This window comes from Schistocerca cancellata, chromosome 3 (assembly GCF_023864275.1).
Source record: "Schistocerca cancellata isolate TAMUIC-IGC-003103 chromosome 3, iqSchCanc2.1, whole genome shotgun sequence".
Lineage (NCBI taxonomy): Eukaryota > Metazoa > Arthropoda > Insecta > Orthoptera > Acrididae > Schistocerca > Schistocerca cancellata.
The window spans coordinates 693,750,520-693,769,234 of NC_064628.1; the positions used below are offsets into that span (position 1 = coordinate 693,750,520).

Here is an 18,715-nt window from a genome sequence, read left to right on the forward strand (position 1 = left end):
ATAACTGAAAAACCCATTCTGGTAATCAGATCCCAGTTTCAGTTCTTGTACTTTAGTTGAATAATAATTGTGATTAAAGATCACAGCTTTCTTTAGATGTCCAGCATGCTTCTTTGGCATACCTCCTTCAAACATTTCCTCAAATCAACAGTAATACCCTGCCCAGCAGGTGCACTTAGCTGCCGCTTTTTTGCTTGCCAGGAAAAGGAATTCGGGTTGTAACGTTTCTCTTGTGAGTATTGTAGAAAGGCATCTCCTGTAGCATGACATGCCAACCCTTCATGTTCCTGAAATTGCTTGGAGGCTCGTAATTACCTGTCAGTTATTAGAGAAACATTATTAGAGTTAATTGACTGGCACTTGAATGCACTATTAAGCAGTTAATGCTTAACACGTCACATCTTCTAGAACATACATATGAGATCTCACCTCTGGTGCTTTTCTTGCAATGAAAAACTATCAAGCCAAAACACACTAGTGCTGCCTTTCATGAAGTCTCCTAAAATTTAAATAGTTGTTGTTATATGACCAACATTCATTTTAAAATGAAAGACAACCTAGTAAATCAATATTTTCTTACCAACTTTGTCAGGAAAAAAATTATATTTTAAAATGTTACACAGCAAGACTATCTCATCCCAGGTGATACTGTTGGTTCTACTCTGCAGCCTTTCGTTATTTTGGTGGTAGTTACATACCAAGTTATCTTTCTTTAAACCTGGAGTTACTCATGATTGCCAATATTTTATAGTGTACAGAACATTGAGTTTGTAGTGACCTGAGTGAGATATGCTCTTTAATGTTTCCCAGTTGATGCTTTAAACAGGTTTTTTTCAGTTGGCAATATGATTACGAATTACTATGAATGAACATTTCATGAAGAATTTTGACTAATTCAATAGGGCAAAGTGTGAATTTGGGGGCAGTAGTGAGTGTACTTTTGGAATATTAAGTACCTGTAGTAGTCCATCCAGGCCTATTTATCTCCTATTGCATTTTTCTGTAGGAGGCTGCTTGCATGGACTGTGCTCAATTTTCGTTTACTGTGAGTACTGAAATAGCTCTACCTGTTCCCATTTTTCAACACAACACAGCCTAGTGCAACCTTGAGAGACAGGAACACACTACTATTTGTTAGGCTGTGCAATCCATAGTAAAGAGGGGAAAAAATGAAGTGCTCATTTCAGATGTATCATGGGCTGAGGGTGATCAGTGTGCATGCTATTGTAAAGTAACATTTTATGTAACTGGTCTTTATTACCAACAGTCTCCCTTGGATTCTTGCGGTGTTTTCTTTGTGGATCATTTAATAAGTACTACAAACATTTGCAAAGTCAGTGCCTCAAAAGTTTGCTCCTCCCCCCCCCCCCCCTCCTCATTTTATAATGTGGATTGTCTCATATCATCAGAGTATTTTGTTTACCCTGTATGATTGTACACTGCCTTGTTTACCTGTCCATTGTGGGGTGACAATTGTTCGGCATCTGTTGATGTTTTGGAACTGGTTACTGGGAACATAAAATTTTGATCAGTTATATGTTGGTATCAGCAATTTGTATAAACACTTCATGGGTATATTGTTGGATTTATAAAGCAGTCTTTTTGGGCATTAGAGTTTGTTGAATGTGTTTGTTGTCATTGAATGTTTTTGGCACAATTTATGTTTATGAAATGTTAATTCATATTGGTTGCAAAGTTCAGCTGTATAAACATCATTTCAAATACTGTGCTAAGTCACTTTTCAGAAAATGTTCATTTTAACTAGAATATGTTTTGTTCAGGAAAACATGTGCCTATATTTTAGAATTACATTGTTTTAGTAGGGGACAAAAGCTCCACTTAATGGAATAAGAGCACATTTAGTAGTGCAGGTTGGTAAAGGTAAGGTATGTGACAATTGAGGGTTCCCTTTCGTGCAAGTTTTTAACCGTTGTTCATCTTCATTGAAAGTAGTTACTGAAAAAATATGGCAAATAATATTAAACACCTTATGCCAAAGTTGAATAAATTCACTTTTGGCCTCTTTTTTACAGGGGTTAGAACGTCATCTAGCACACCACCCAGAATTATCACTCTATAACTTGCTGTTGCCACGCAGGTTTGACGAGAAAGTTCATATTTTTGAGAAACTTTTAGCTATTATTACCAAGAATTTTTAAGCATGATATTAAGAATTTATGTGATTTGTATTGTTTATGGCTTTGTTTGAATCACACCGCTTTTTTGTATTAAGAACATTGTAACATTTTAGGCACTATAGATGTTTTTCTGCTTGGTGGGGTTTATTGTGAGTAAATTAGGAAAATTGGGATTACTTTGATTTAGTGTAATTTTTTTTAAAAAAATTTATGATAGCCATTTTGGAAAGTAAACTAGCAAATTTTATGGAAACACACAATGTATAGGATTAATATTGCATTTATATTTATGTCCATTGAATTCAGTGTAATAGATTAGATTACAGGCAAATAATTTGATAATTTTACTGCACAGTCATGAACAGAACATTGTCATAAAATATTTTCTGTGTATATATACTGCCCTTAATTTCAGCAGAGCTGTAGATCACTTTTAGACATATGAATTAATATTATACTTTACATTCAAATTTTATGTTTACTGTTTTGTATCTCATGTGTTACAAATCGTAACTGTGTTGTGCAGTATCATAGTATATGATAAATTTGACAGTAATTGATAACTAAATGGACAAACTGGTTTAATATAAAATATTTGGCTACATTTTTATGTTAAGAATGTTTATTGTTGTTTTGGAATATGGGTTTCTTGGTCACATTTTCCTTTTTGTACCCCTGTTTTCTTTTTGCTACTCCATTTTTTTGTAATTTCACCAACTCATTGTGCATTTATTGAGTGTATAAGTTATGAGAAGAAGAGTTCTTTGTGCATAATGAAATTTAATCAAAACCTGCTATATAACAGAATTTTCTTTGTGTCCACAATAAATGGAAGTAAAATATTGCTCGAACTAAGCAGTTCAAGGTCTTTATAAACAGTATATTCTGTGTCTCCAGCGTATTGGAGACCTGTTATACATTATAATAAAATTGTCTCAAACTTCTGGCTGCTCTCAAGTGAACATTGATCCACTTGATCCAGATGGAAGCTCAAATTTTGTTGGTATATATTACCTTGAACCCATGCATTTATTATACATTTCTTAGTGGTATAAAAATTGGTCATTTATACAAGTGTAAACATTTATTTTTGAGCAGAATTCTGTAGAAAATTGTGTATGTTTGGATTTTCTTGGGCGTATAATTTCTTTCTTGGTGTCGCAGTGGGATTAATGTTTGCTAACTTTCAGGGTGTGCCTTAATTGTTTGCATGCGTAATACAGTGTTTCTGAGTAGTGGTTTCTTAACCTCCACTCTTAGGGAGTCCTAATTTACTTCGTGTGCGTGTTTGCCAACTGCAATTTTCTGTTGTAGGTCCATAAAGAAACTATTGATAAAGTACCAAATTCATTACCAAATAGATCTAACATAGAAATCGAAATTTATGGTATGGAAGGCATACCACCAGAGGACATAAAAGAACATGAGAGGCAGAAGCAAGGGAAAACATCTGGTGGTAAGTACTTTTGTCTGTATCCACTTTTATATACCCTAAAATTGTTTTAGTAATGTGTATCCTGCAACACTCTCTCTCTCTCTCTCTCTCTCTCTCTCTCTCTCTCTCTGTGTGTGTGTGTGTGTGTGTGTGTGTGTGTGTGTGTGTGTGTGTGTGTGTGTGTGTGTGTGAGAGAGAGAGAGAGAGAGAGAGAGAGAGAGAGGGGGGGGGGCACGCATGCATGCATGCGCATGTTTCCAGTTATCTTTACTGTAATGTGAGTCCATTCCTAATATAATATTACAATAACTGTAGAAAAGCTTAATTCTCAGATGTATAGTAACATTAATTTTAAAGTTTTGTGGCAAGGGCTGTATGTAGACGGCTGCAGATCCTCATGCCTACGTCATGTTATTCCTGCAGATTGAGATCATTTGTGTTTGTCTCGCACTAGGTAGCAACGTGGATTTGGTGGATAGGGAGATGTATCTATACTTCACAATACTGATTCAGTGGTAGACTTATGGTTGTGTAAGTGTCCTATGTATGTACTTCTGACCATTGGTTACAGTTCAGTCTGTAAAAAGTACTAATGACTATATGACTTCATCTTATTCGCTTGTTGTGCATGTTATTTTGTTTTCAGGTATTGACTAACTCATCGATTGATACAAACGAAATGAAAATTCCATTTGTCTTACCTGGAAATTATCAGGTAACAAAGAAAGTACACAGGTTTGGCACAAAATGTTTGTACATTGCTGTTTTCTCAGGTGGTAGCAGCAAAAGTTTCTGTGATTATAATGATCAGATATCTTGTCTCTCTGTACCAACCAAAATTATGGGAGTCACACTTCACACAAGCAACAGTACTAATAAATTGTAAGGGGACACTGTGGAAACAAAAGAAAAGGAAACTGATGTGAATAGAAACATCACACTTCCCTTTTCTGCATTATTAATTTTCATTTCTTACATTATTCATTTTTGTAGGCTTCTTTATTATAGTTGTACAGAATTAATACTCATTGACATTAAAGAGAATTTTTGTGTCCAGTTTTGAGGTAGTAAGTGTTACCCCTTTTCCTGAGATGATATGCATCTGTATTTCGTGTGCTACTTGCTGTGGCCAGTTTTTTACGCACCCAAAGTTCTGCTCATTGTTATTTAGTTTTCACATTGTAGGTGAACTATTTGTTTGTGAAACTAGGTAATTGTAAAAGGCATAATGTACACCCTGCTTCTGTGATGTCCGCCGCTCGTGGTCTCGCGGTAGCGTTCTCGCTTCCCGATCACGGGGTCCCGGGTTCGATTCCCGGCGGGGTCAGGGATTTTCACCTGCCTCGAGATGATTGGGTGTTTGTGTTGTCCTCATCATTTCATCATCATCCAGGAAAGTGGCGAAATTGGACTGAGCAAAGATTGGGTAATTGTACGGGCGCTGATAACCACGCAGTTGAGCGCCCCACAAACCAAACATCATCATCTCACCCTGCTTCTGTTGTAAGTCTGCCACATGACACGCTAAAGTGAGTAGCTGCCATTTACTTAATAAGCCAAACTGTGGCCACAGCGAGCTGAGGTTATCTTCACCTCTTGTTTGAAAGGGTACATGCACTGAGGTGACAAAAGTCTAATATTGGATCACCTAGTTTTGCCCGGCACAATTAAACAACTTAATGTGGCGTGTACTTTATAAGTTGTTAGAAGTCTCCTGCAGAAGTATTGAGCCATGCTGCCTCTATATATACTTGCAGAAGTATCGTGGTTTAGGAGTTTGTGCACAAACTGACCTCTTGATTAAGTTGTATAAATGTTTGGTGGGTGGCCAAATCATTTGCTCGAATTTTCCAGAATGCTCTTCAAACCAATTGTGCACAAGTGTGACTTGGTGACATGACGTATTGTCAAGGTAACATGAAGTACATGGATGGCTGCTAATGGTATTCAGGTAGCAGGTCATAACCATTTCCAGTCAATGATTGATTCAGTTGGACCAGAGGACATTGTCCATTCCATGTAAACACAGCCCACACCATTATGGAGCCAACAGCAGCTTCCACAGAGCCTTGTTGACAACTTGAGTCCATGGCATTGTGGGCTCCACGCCACACTCGATCCCTACTATCATCTCTTAACAACTGAAATCGGGCCTCATCTGACCAGGCCACAGTTTTCCTGTCGATTGTCTGTTGCCATAGCACATTAACACCACATCCTGCTGCAGTGTCCTAATGTATATGTTCGTCATACGTCCCACATTGATTTCTGTGGTTATTTCACTCATTGTTGCTGACTGTTAGCACTGACAACACTATGCAAATACTACTGTTCTTGGTTGTTAAGTGAAGGCTGTCAGCCTCTGCGTTGTCTTTAGTGAGAGGTAATGCCTGAAATGGGTTTTCTCGGCTCTCTCTTGACATTGTGGATCTTGGAATATTGAATTCCTTAATGATTTCTGAAATTGAATGTCCCATGCATCTAGCTCCAACTATCATTCCACATTCAAAGCCTGTTAATTCCCATCGTGCAGCCGTAACCACATTGGAAACCTTTTCATATGATTCACCTGAGTACAGTGTTAGCTCTGCCAATGTACTGCTCTTTAATACCTTGTGTACACAATACTACTGTTATTGGTATATGTGGCTATCCCTGACTCTTGTCACCTCAGTTTAGTATTCAATATTTGTTAATCACTTCAGGTCTTCGTATCTGGATCTCCTGCTTTTCATGTGAAGGCATTTTGGCAGAGTGTGTAAGTGAAAACTGTAGGGTAGAAATATAGTGGAGGTTGTTTGCCACTGCCTCTGCACCAACCTTAAATATCACACTCTTATATACAAGGTGTTTGTGTTACTAAATTAATCTGGTTTGTCACATGACCCTTAATTATAATTTAGTCGCCAGTCCATTTTCTTGGTATCTTTTGTTTATGCATTAGATTTCTCTGTAAGTTTCTGTTTCTGCAGTGTAAGTTGTTTCACTTGAATGTGTTATTTTTGAATGTGTATCTGCTTTGTAGCATTTTAAGTGTGTGTATATTGACAGGTCTCTTTTGTTGCATGTGTTCTGTTCTGCTGTTGTCACAGTTTTGATTTCCTGTTATTCTGTTGTGGTTTTGTTTGCAAGTGTTGCATCAGTTAGTATAATTTCTGTATTTGCAAATGACATTGTTGGGTTTATTTTCTGTACTATTTCTTTAGTGATTTAAATTGATTTTCTTGAATGCTGTGGAGGAGAAGAGTAAGGTCAAATAAAATAAAAAGAAACTTTAGGAGGCATGAGATATTCTGGGGCTGCAAGGAGGGAGCAAGTGTATCAGGTAGAACTAATGCCCGAGACCTTGTGTTGGTTTAAGTGAGTTTCACCAGTTTTACTAATTTTGGGTGCAGCTCAGAGTTTTATAAGAAGCCTGTTCTCTCTCTCTCTCTCTCTCTCTCTCTCTTTCCCAGCTTCCTAATTGGTCACTACTAAATGTGTCTACGTTTCTGTGTTTAACACCCTGTTTGTGAATCACATAATATTGAAATTCACTGAGTTTCAAAGCCCACCTCACTAGATGACTTAAGGCTCTTTTAGTCGTAGTAGCCATTTAAAGCTGCATGATCAGTAATCACTGTGAACTTAAGTCCATAAAAATACCATCTAAAATATGAAATACCCTCTATTAACGCTAACATCTCCTTTTCACTGGTAGAATAATTTTTTTCAGCCTTATTAAGCTGATGAGATGCATATGGAACTGGGTGTTCATTCCCATCAGTGATTTTCCCTAAAACCACTCCAAAGCTGTACCACATTTATCACATGACAATATGATGTACCCTATTTATCACATGACAATATGAATTCCTTTGTGAAATCTGGAAAAATCAAAACTGGATCTGAAGTTAATATATTTCTTAAATTTTGAAATGTCTGACACTCAGGTGTCCAGTTAAATGTAATACCTTTCTGCAATGATTTTGTTAGGGGTTGTGCCACTTCAGCAAACCCCCCTTCACGAATTTTCTATAGTAATTTGCTAATCCAAGTAAATACTGTAATTGTTTAACGGTCTGAGGGACCAGAAAGTCATATTTTGCTGAAGTAAGGTGTGGATCTGCCCTTAATCCATCTTGGCTTATTATATGCCCCAGGTAGTTTACTTTTGATCTTGCATAATGACACTTATCAACGGTGAGCATAAGGCAAGCCTGTCTCAACCTGTCTAATACCATCTCCAAACGCTAAACATGCTCTTCCAAGGCATTCGCGAATATAATTATATCGTCGTGATACACCATGCATTTGTTTGGTTTTAAACCTCTGAGGACTCCATCTAATAAATTTTGAAATGTAGCTGGTGCATTTTTCAACCCAAAAGCCATCCTACAATTATGGTAGTGACCAGAATTTGTGGTGAGTGCTGTTTTGTATCTATTTTTTTGAGGTCTATCCTCGGGGTGTGCCTCACTGTGATGATATCTATTTCTTAAATCTAGGGTTGAAAAGAACTTGCATTGACCCAGATTATCTAATGCGTCAATAATATTTGGGATCGGGTACACATCTGTTACTGTTTTTTCAGTTAAAAATTTGCAGTCTCAACAAAACTGCTATTTCTTTTTTCCATTTGATGGTTTCATACCCACAGTCACGATACTTGCTGACCTTGGACTATCACTATGGTCTATAATTCCATTAGATAACTGCTGATTCACCCTGTCCTTTACTGAAGGCTGTAAATGCTTACGTAGCTGATCCTGTTTTCTAAATACAGGCAGACTATTGTCTGTCGGTATTCTACGTCATGTGATTGGTGTAGCATGTAACACTCCTTGTCGACTGAACAAACTGTTATACCATAGTACCACTGATTCCATTAATGCCCTGTCTTTACGCGAAAGGCATTTAACATTCTCTTGCCATGTAGGTATGTCAACGGTTTTTTCTGTTCTATCTTGTATCCTGCAGTCCTCAATGTCTTCATCTTTGAAAACATCTAATGTGGCTGCCAGTAATCCTTTTGGAAGACTTACTTCATCTCCCCCAAAATTATCCAGGCATATTGGCACCATAACCTGACCATTAATACCCCTTCTGCGTGTTATACATCTATGTAAGAAACAATGTAGCTCATCCAACATTTAATTACTTGTTAGTGGTTCTCCCAAACACACTACACCCTGTGGAATGTTACTGTCTAATACTGGTACCCAGAATAGTGTTCCTGTACCTGCTGGTACTCTTGTCATGTAGAACAACTTGTAATGCACTTATAAACAGTTTATTCAATGCCACCTTTGCAATGGGTCCATCTTGTGATATAGAAACATTTGCAACTGTTGTACCCAACAGAAATACTTACCATCGAGTTCAGTCGTCCCATCGCCCAAGGTTGATTCTGCATGATGCCTAACCAGAAAATCTAACTGAAGTATTGCAGTGACATCTTGTCCAACAGTTGGGAACTGTTCCATTTGCTCTTGAAACCCAAGCCATATTGTCCCATCTGAATCAACAGCATTGCCGCCTATTGCGCACAACCTGTACCTTGGCCCTTGTAGTCTGCTCTTATCCACGAGATCCAGACTAACAATCAGTGTGTGTACCCTTGCATCTACCAAAAATTCATATTATTTCCCTTTCAAACAAGCTACAAAGGATTCATCTCCAAGTGTGCATTCAATGCACTTCTATTTAATAGGAATGTTTCTCAATGGAAGGAAGATTCCTGTTGTCATTTAACGATTTCTTCCTCCCATTATGCCCTGTTTCGTGACCTACACTCGTATGCCTTAAGACCAATACATTGACAATTAAAACAATGCTGTTGAAAACACTGTGCTTTAAAATCATCCTTTCTTCCAAACAATAACATTCTTTGTTCAACACAAATATTTTCTGATCATTCCGAGACTTAGCAGCACTATCTATCTCTTGCAGATAATTGGCTATGTGCTGTGATTCTTCTACATTGTGTGGATTTCCCATTCTCATTGCAAGAAAATTCTGGAGAAATCCCCCTTAGGAAAACATCCAGCACTATCCTCAGCCTTTCTCAACAAGACTGCGTCAGCATCTGGTTTGTTAGCTAGCTCATAAGTTTGGGTGCTCAACTTGTGTATCCTGTCTGAAAATGCTTCGACAGTCTCATTTGGCAATTGTCTCAAATTACTTAACTTTTCTCTAAAGAAACGAGTATTATTTATTTTTCTGTACTATTACCTTAAGCCATTTGCCAACTCTGTAAATGTGGTTAATTTGCTTAAAACCTCACGGTACCTGATGTACATCTTAGCCTCACCCACCAAGTGCAATTTGCCCATCCACAGTGATGTTTGTTCAGACCAGTTGCACAAGCTGGCTGTGGATAACACTTCCTGAATAAAAATAGTGGTATCTTCCAATGTTTCGCCAGAAAAAAGCAAAATAAGACAAGCAGTTACAGAATTCATGGATGCAGAAGGTACTGCCAGTATTGATTTAACTTAACTGGTATCTGATTATGAAGGATCTCCCATTTGGCTACGTAACTGTTGTGCCATTTACTCATGTTGTTGTTGTTGTTGTTGTTGTTGTTGTAGTAGTAGTCTTCAGTCCTGAGACTGGTTTGATGCAGCTCTCCATGCTACTCTATCCTGTGCAAGCTTCTTCATCTCCCAGTTCTGTTCTTTTAATAATTTCTTGTGTTCCGTCAAAGCTGACACCGTGTATGCTGTAGAAGCTGCTCACATTTGTGTCATATCTGTGCAGTTTCCGTTTCTATCACAGTAAGCCTTATACACCACACACAATACACACTATATTGAATGTCAAAATTTACTTATTACTCACTTCATTGGCACTCAGTGACACTTCACAAAGCTCTCTTATGCATGACCATACTGTTAGTGGAATAAACCTGTCACGAGGTGCTCTATGGCTATACAAATTGCAAACTTTATAATCCACCGATACCATATACACTTTACTGCAATTCCCTGAAAAGTAACTCTGAACTCACTGTATCATATTCCGAACGTGACCGCCACCAAAACATACTTCTGAGAGAGAAAAAGCTTCTGAGCGACTTGCCCAACAGTTGTAACTGCTGGTGTTCTTACGTACAAAACGTTTCATACAGCCTCCTGAAGTAGATGCTGCAAGCGTCAGAAGCTTGACCACTTTCTGTTACCAATTTTGCAATAGGTGACTGTTGGGAGGGCATGGTTCTGTGTCAGGAGGCACTCTCCCCGTTCACTCCTTGCCCATTTTCCTCAGAAGGATGATAGTGACCTGTGGTCTCCAGTAGGCACAGTGAAAGAAGATTCAGAATTCTTTATTTATTTCCATAAAAATACGGGTAGTGCCTTGACTTGCAGTTGGCATTGTCTGTCAATGCCCGCCGAAGAATCACATCATAAATGGCCTTCAGCCAGATCACGGCAGCTGATGCTGCACCCTTCATTCTAGCTGGTTGCTGCACTGGCGGTGTGCCGTGCTGTTTGCAGTGGCACAGCTCCGTCTGTACCACGACGTTGTGGCATTGAGTGATGGCAATGCGTGTATTGAACTTAACACATGCTGACTTGAGAGGTGCTCTGTCCCCTCCCACTCACCACCCTTAGTCATCATTCATTGTACCACGATGGCAGTTGCCATGTAGCCATGCAATTCTGGTGATAATGGCCTGCCGTCCAGTTAGGCCCCATTCAGTCCACTGGAAGGTCAGGAATGCTGGTGTCATGATCCTGGTGGGACTGAAAGACCTCCAGGTGCTCCCACCTGTGACAGAGGCAAACTTTGGTGCTGAACTCTGTGCCTGGTGACTATGGCGAAGTAGCCCTCTCACCCAGTAGTGGCTGTGTCCAAAGCGTGGAAGAAATCTAAAACAGACTTGTGCCAGACGTCACTTCGCTGCAATAATGGAATTGAGTGCGAACATCATTTACCCCCTTGATCCATCTGACTTACTTATGAGCTAAACCACTGCGGTGTTAATGGAGCAAAGTAGTATCCAGTGTTTACCTGACATCATTCGTCATTACCGCATAGGGCTTACTATTATGAAGGTATTAGCATATTTGCTTCTGCAGTTCTTGCTTAACGAGTTTGTTATAACATAGAACCGGTTCGTAAGAGCTCTTGGTACTATTTGTTGCAATTGCCTTAGCCTTTCTTTCATTACATAATGAAGGTGACACGACACTGTTTGGCTGCTCTGGTCCACTACATTGCACTGAATTCTGTTGCCTGGCTTGCCAGAAAAGCCGATACTGTGTTTTGCTCTGACTCGGTCTTGGTAGTAAAATGTTTTCTTTGCCACCGCCTCATTTTGGTATTGCCAGCAAGTGGACATTTTATGATAGTCTGCCAAACAAATGTAAATGAAACTTGAATTACTACTGTCGGAAATAGTGTCAATATCTGCAGTTTATTAGTGATGATTGAAATGATTAAAAGCATTTGTTTTTCATCAGACAATGCAAATTCTCAGAAAAAACTCTCTCTGCGTAACAGTTCGCTCAAAATCCAGTGTGATATTCCTGTCAGTCTTACTATATTTAAAAAAACCCAACTTCTGGATGATGTCCTCAATAAGAAACTATCAGGCCAAAATACATTCAGCTGTGGGTCTCAAAAATTGGGTAAAAAATTCATGTCATGAGCTAAAGGTGTGGAAGAAGAAAGTGCTACAAAAGATGCCAGTTCTGAAAAAAATACAGCAAAATTGCAGTTAGGAGTGTTTATTTCATGTTTTAAGATAAGTAATTTACAACAATAAAAAAATAATTAAAGAAACTGCTACCCCTAAAGCTAAACGTCAAACTTAGTCGTGTTCTTTTTCATCAGTAATTAAAAACAGAAAAGTCAGTTAAGTAGGAGAACTTTTCTCTGTTCCCTATGTGTTCTACTTGTCAAAGGGGACCTAGTTTTCAGTAAGGGGAAAACCTGTGTGGTTAATCCCCAGCAGTGGTAGAGAGCCTCCTTTCTTATCACCCTAGAAATTAACACTACCAACTTGGGTTCTGCAGAACGAAACAGAAGATTAATGAATTCCCCGGTCCAGTTGTCAAATCCCACATGAAGTATCAGTTATCGATCTGTTGCTGTAACGAATATGGTAGGAGCATTTCTTATGTGATGAAGGAAGAAGAGGTACGGTAAGCTGGGAAGAATTACCAGTCAAAAACAGCATTTTTCCAAAATGTCGTCCATATACTGTGGTGATACTGCAGTACAAATTTGAAGTGTTAGTTAACAGTACATTCTTGGTTAATATATTAATTTATTTTTAATCCACATTTGCACTCATTATTTTAATTATTGATCGGTTTCGCCTTGCAAAGTAGGGTGCACAAAAATAGAATCAGCTTCCAGTGCAGTGAGTCTGATCACTGTTTGGAATTTAAATAAAATATATTGGTGCATTTTCAACGGCATATGACATTTGTAACCTAAACAAGTTTTTATAGGTGGATTAAATTCCAATATTGCTGCTATAAAACACTTGCGTTTGAGAAAGGTGACACAGATTCTGTCAACGTGAAAGATATTTATTCAGTAATCGCAATCATTTACCCATTCAAATATATATTTACCTTGCCTTCCCTTTTCTGGCATGACTTCTTTAATAAATTGAGCTCTTGCTACCTCAGTTGCATCTTCATTTTCCAGGAAGACAAAATAACTATTACAACTGAGAACTTTCTTTCTCATAAGTGTTTTTAAAGACTTGTCAGTGTCACTGATAAAAAGCTTGAACCTTTTTTTTATATTAAATTTCTCTAAGGCAAAATAATTTTTATTGAATCCTTCATTTTCATTTGACTCGTGCTGTCCTACATCATCGTTAAGGTGTTCTGGAGACGTGTTCTGGAGACTGAATCAGAATAATGAGGAGTGACTTTCAGCTGAAGTGTTAGAAAATAGCACTGTACCATCAACTTCACTAACAATCTGTCACTCTAATGGCCTTTGTGATAACTCCTACCTTGATTATTTTCTAATGGTTGCCTTCTAGTTTTTACTTGACGCAGTGGACCTACTGTGCAGTGCCTTTAATTGTACAGTGGGACTTCTTTGCAGTCTGTAGAGGGTTGAGGGCTGTAAGAAGCTTCAAACTATATAAACTAGAACAAAATCATGTAACCACTTCTGAAGCACTTTTTAGTATTGTGTTTCTTGTATTTAACATTTGAAGCATTAGGTGACTAATCTCGTATTAACTCATATGTGTGAACAGCATCTCAGTATCGAACGAATCTCGTACTAGACTATTTCAGAGTTATATTGACGTTCTTCGTGAAGTCTCTTCAACTGTTTTATGCCGACATTTACATTGTCCCTTCTTTACTCTGTCCCTTCCAAAACAGCGTCACCGCTGACACTATAGTATAAATGCCACCTCCGTAGCAGGTGGAGAGTATTAACAGCGTCATGCCTTACCAGTGTTCTGTACTCTCATCTGTTTCCCATTGTAACTGCACAAACCAAAATAAAAGCTCATACAGTGGACAATTATCTATCTAAATAATGTTTTTACATGATCATCTTTCATCTGATTGCGAGGAAGAAGTGGAACAACATGTTTCACCACAGGCCTCGCCACTAAGATGAAAGATGTGGTGTAAAACAACTTACTTAACTAATTACAATCCTTTTATAACATCCACCTTTTGATAAATTATGATTACTAAAATTAATGTCTCATGAGACTGAATTCAGTTTTATTTCTCTACACAACAGAACGTGTATGAACACACCTCTTAAGAGAGTCATTTGTAATTAGTAATCGCTTGGTTTACCTAGATTAAGGCATAGTTTATGTTTCAATTTTTGGATAGTTGTTTATGGTATTCAGCTTCATTGACAGAAAAAAAAATATCACATCATTTTAATATGTCCATTCTTTTTTACCTGAACTTTTTCAGATTAATAGTAAAAACTGATTCAGATGTGTGGCTGTTTTTGTTATTATAATCTAACTAATGATTATGTCCTTCGTAATTCTACCAAATTATTGTTAACAGCCAATCAGTGCATTCTCATAAAAAAAGAAATTCGTGGTTGATTCTGCTCTATCCTTGGTTCATTATTTTTATTCAAAGGTAATTTCATAGAGGTTATAAAAGGATTGTAATTATTGCAGACAACTTTGTAGGTGGTGCAACCACAGCTATGAGTAGTCACTTTGTGTATTAATAACTGCTTCAGCTGTATTTAGTCCTTTATTATTGGATCACTGTTGTTTTCATGGCACTAAAAACCTTACCTTCAGGTGAACATCTGTATAACAATAAATCCAGAAGGAATAACAACCGTGAGACGTACACTGGTATGGCAAATTGTTTCATTGCTTCTGTGCACATCTAAGTAAAACAATTTAGTCATTAACAATTCTCATTCTGGGAACATCCCCCAGGCGTGGCTAAGCCATGTCTCCGCAGTATCCTTTCTTTCAGGAGTGCTAGTTCTGCAAGGTTCACAGGAGAGCTTCTGTAAAGTTTGGAAGGTAGGAGACGAGATACTGGCAGAAGTAAAACTGTGAGGACCAGACGTGAGTCGTGCTTCGGTAGCTCAGATGGTAGAGCACTTGCCCGCGAAAGGCAAAGGTCCCGAGTTCGAGTCTCGGTCGGGCACACAGCTTTGATCTGCCAGGAAGTTTCAATGGGTAAATATTTGTTTTGGTCTACGATGTTAATTCTATTTCCTTTATGACGAAGAAGATCAGACATGTTCTGTTTGTATTTATATTTTCGTATCAATCTAGTGTAGGACAGGAAGAGAGCAATGTAGAATTAAAGACTACAGTATAGTGAAGGTAGTAGAAACAGCTCCAGGGTAAATGGAAAGTGAAATATCGTAACAGTTACTTGAAAAAGTAGTTAAAATAACAGAACATGTAAACACTTTGCCTAGGTCTCCTGTTAGAGTATCGGTCCAACACACAGTTTTAATCTAACTTCTGTTTAGGTTCCTGTGGTATTGCACAGAGAACTAAGTGTTACGATGACAGATTCAGCTTTATGTTGTACTTTCTATTCCATTATGGGGGTGTCCATTCCTCCAGACTAGTCAAGTATTAGTCTCACTATCTACCCCCCATGAACCATGGACCTCACCGTTGGTGGGGAGGCTTGCATGCCTCAGCAATACAGGTAGCCGTACCGTATGTGCAACCACAACGGAGGGGTATCTGTTGAGAGGCCAGACAAACGTGTGGTTCCTGAAGAGGGGCAGCAGCCTTTTCAGTAGTTGCAGGGGCAACAGTCTGGATTTTTGATTAATCTGGCCTTGTAACACTAATCAAAATGGCCTTGCTGTGCTGGTACTGCAAACGGCTGAAAGCAAGGGGAAACAACAGCCGTAATTTTTCCCGAGGGCATACAGCTTTACTGTATGGATAAATGATGTTGGCGTCCTCTTGGGTAAAATATTCCGGAGGTAAAGTAGTCCCCCATTCGAATCTCTAGGCGAGGACTACTCAAGAGGACGTCGTTATCAGGAGAAAGAAAACTGGCATTCTACGGATCGGAGCGTGGAATGTCAGATCCCTTAATCGGGCAGGTAGGTTAGAAAATTGAAAAAGGGAAATGGATAGGTTAAAGTTAGATATAGTGGGAATTAGTGAAGTTCGGTGGCAGAATGAACAAGACTTCTGCTCTGGTGAATACAGGGTTATAAATAAAAAATCAAATAGGGGTAATGCAGGAGTAGGTTTAATAATGAATAAAAAAAGTAGGAATGCGGGTAAGCTACTACAAACAGCATAGTGAACGCATTATTGTGGCCAAGATAGATACGAAGCCCATGCCTACCACAGTAGTAAAAGTTTATATGCCAACTAGCTCTGCAGATGATGAAGAGATTGATGAAATGTATGATGAGATAAAAGAAATTATTCAGGTAGTGAAGGGTGACGAAAATTTAATAGTCATGTGTGACTGGAATTTGGTAGTAGGAAAAGGAAGAGAAGGAAATGTAGTAGGCGAATATGAAATGCGTTAAGGAAAGAAAGAATTTTGCACAGAGTATAACTTAATCATAGCTAACACTTGCTTCAAGAATCGTAAAAGAAGGTTGTATACATGGAAGAAGCCTGGAGATACTAGAAGGTATCAGATAGATTATATAACGGTAAGACAGAGATTTAGGAACCAAGTTTTAAATTGTAATACATTACCAGGGGCAGACGTGGACTCTGACCACAATCTATTTGTTATGAACTGTAAATTAAAACTGAAGAAACTGCACAAAGGTGAGAATTTAAGGAGATGGGACCTGGATAAATTGAAAGAACCAGAGGTTGTAGAGTGTTTCAGGGAGAGCATTAGGGAACGATTGACAAGAATGGGAGAAAGAAATACAGTAGAAAAAGAATGGGTAGCTTTAAGAGATGAAATAGTGAAGGCAGCAGAGGATCAAGTAGGTAAAAAGACGAGGGCTAATAGAAATCCTTGGGTAACAGAAGAGATATTGAATTTAATTGATAAAAGGAGAAAATACAAAAATGCAGTAAATGAAGCAGGCAGAAAGGAATACAAACGTCTCAAAAATGAAATCGACAGGAAGTGCAAAATGGCTAAGCAGGGTTGGCTAGAGGAGAAATGTAAGGATGTAGAAGCATGTATCGCTAGGGGTGAGATAGATACTGCCTACAGGAAAATTAAAGAGACCTTTGGAGAAAAGAGAACCACTTGTATGATATCAAGAGATCAGATGAAAACCCAGTTCTAAGCAAAGAAGGGAAAGTAGAAAGGTGGAAGGAGTATATAGAGGGTCTACACAAGGGCGATGTTCTTGAGGACAATATTATGGAAATGGAAGAGGATGTAAAAGATGATGAAATGGGAGCTATGATAATGCGTGAAGAGTTTGACAGAGCACTGAAAGACCTAAATTGAAACAAGGCCGCAGGAGTAGCCTGACGAAACTCTACCATCTGGTGAACAAGGTGTATGAGACGGGTGAAATACCAGCAGACTTCAAGAAGAATATAATAATTCCAATCCCAAAGAAAGCAGGTGCTGACAGATGTGAAAATTACTGAACTATCAGTTTAATAAGCCACAGCTGCAAAATATTTAGAAGCCGACCTCGGGGAAGACCAGTTTGGATTCTGTAGAAATGTTGGAACACACGAGGCAATACTGACCCTACGACTTACCTTAGAGAATAGATTAAGGAAAGGCAAACCTACATTTCTAGCATTTGTAGACTTAAAGAAAAATTAGGAGTATGTACTAAAATCCACGGAGAAGAAATAAAAACTTTGAGGTTCGCTGATGACATTGTAATTCTGTCAGAGACAGCAAAGGCCCTGGAAGAGCAGCTGAACAGAATGGACAGAGTCTTGAAAGGAGGATATAATATGAACATCAACAAAGGCAAGACGAGAATAATGGAATGTAATCGAATTAAATCGGGTGATGCTGTGGTGATTAGATTAGGAAATGAGACACTTAAAGTAGTAAAGGAGTTTTGCTATTTGGGGAGCAAAATAACTGATGATGGTCGAAGTAGAGAGGATGTAAAATGTAGACTGGAAATGGGAAGGAAAGCGTTTCTGAAGAAGAGAAATTTGTTAACATTGAGTATAGATTTAAGTGTCAGGAAGTCGTTTCTGAAAGTATTTGTATGGAGTGTAGCCGTGTATAGAAGTGAAATGTGGACGATAAATAGTTTGGACAAAGAGAGCAGAAGCTTTTGAAATGTGGTGCTACAGAAGAATGCTGAAGATTAAATGGGTAGATCACATAACTAATGAGATATTGAATAGGAATGGGGAGAAAAGAAATGTGTGGCACAACTTGACTAGAAGAAGGGATTGGTTGGTAGGACATATTCTGAGGCATCAAGGGATCACCAATTTAGTATTGGAGTGCAACGTGGCGGGTGAAAATCATAGAGGGAGACCAAGAGATGAATACACTAAACAGATTCAGAAGGACGTAGGTTGCAGTGGGTACTGGGAGATGAAGAAGCTTGCACAGGATAGAGTAGCATGGAGAGCTGCATCAAACTAGTCTCTGAAATGAGGACCACAACAACACCTGCTTCACTAAATTCTTTAATATGTTTACATATCCATGTGTACCTGAGATTTGGTTACCGTATTCTTTTGCCCTCCAAGTTGTCTAGCTCAATTTTTAACTTCTTAGGTAAGTTTACT

At 38.4% G+C, this 18,715-nt stretch overlaps 1 protein-coding gene across 1 annotated transcript in view; it reads left to right on the forward strand.

The window, feature by feature from the left end:
• Positions 1-18,715, forward strand: part of LOC126175683 (BUB3-interacting and GLEBS motif-containing protein ZNF207-like) — a 78,417-nt gene that overhangs the window by 15,709 nt on the left and 43,993 nt on the right. Inside the window, exon 3 of the mRNA XM_049922613.1 lies at positions 3,453-3,594. Within this exon, the coding sequence (XP_049778570.1) occupies positions 3,453-3,594 (142 nt within the window). The remainder of the gene's footprint in view (positions 1-3,452; positions 3,595-18,715) is intronic.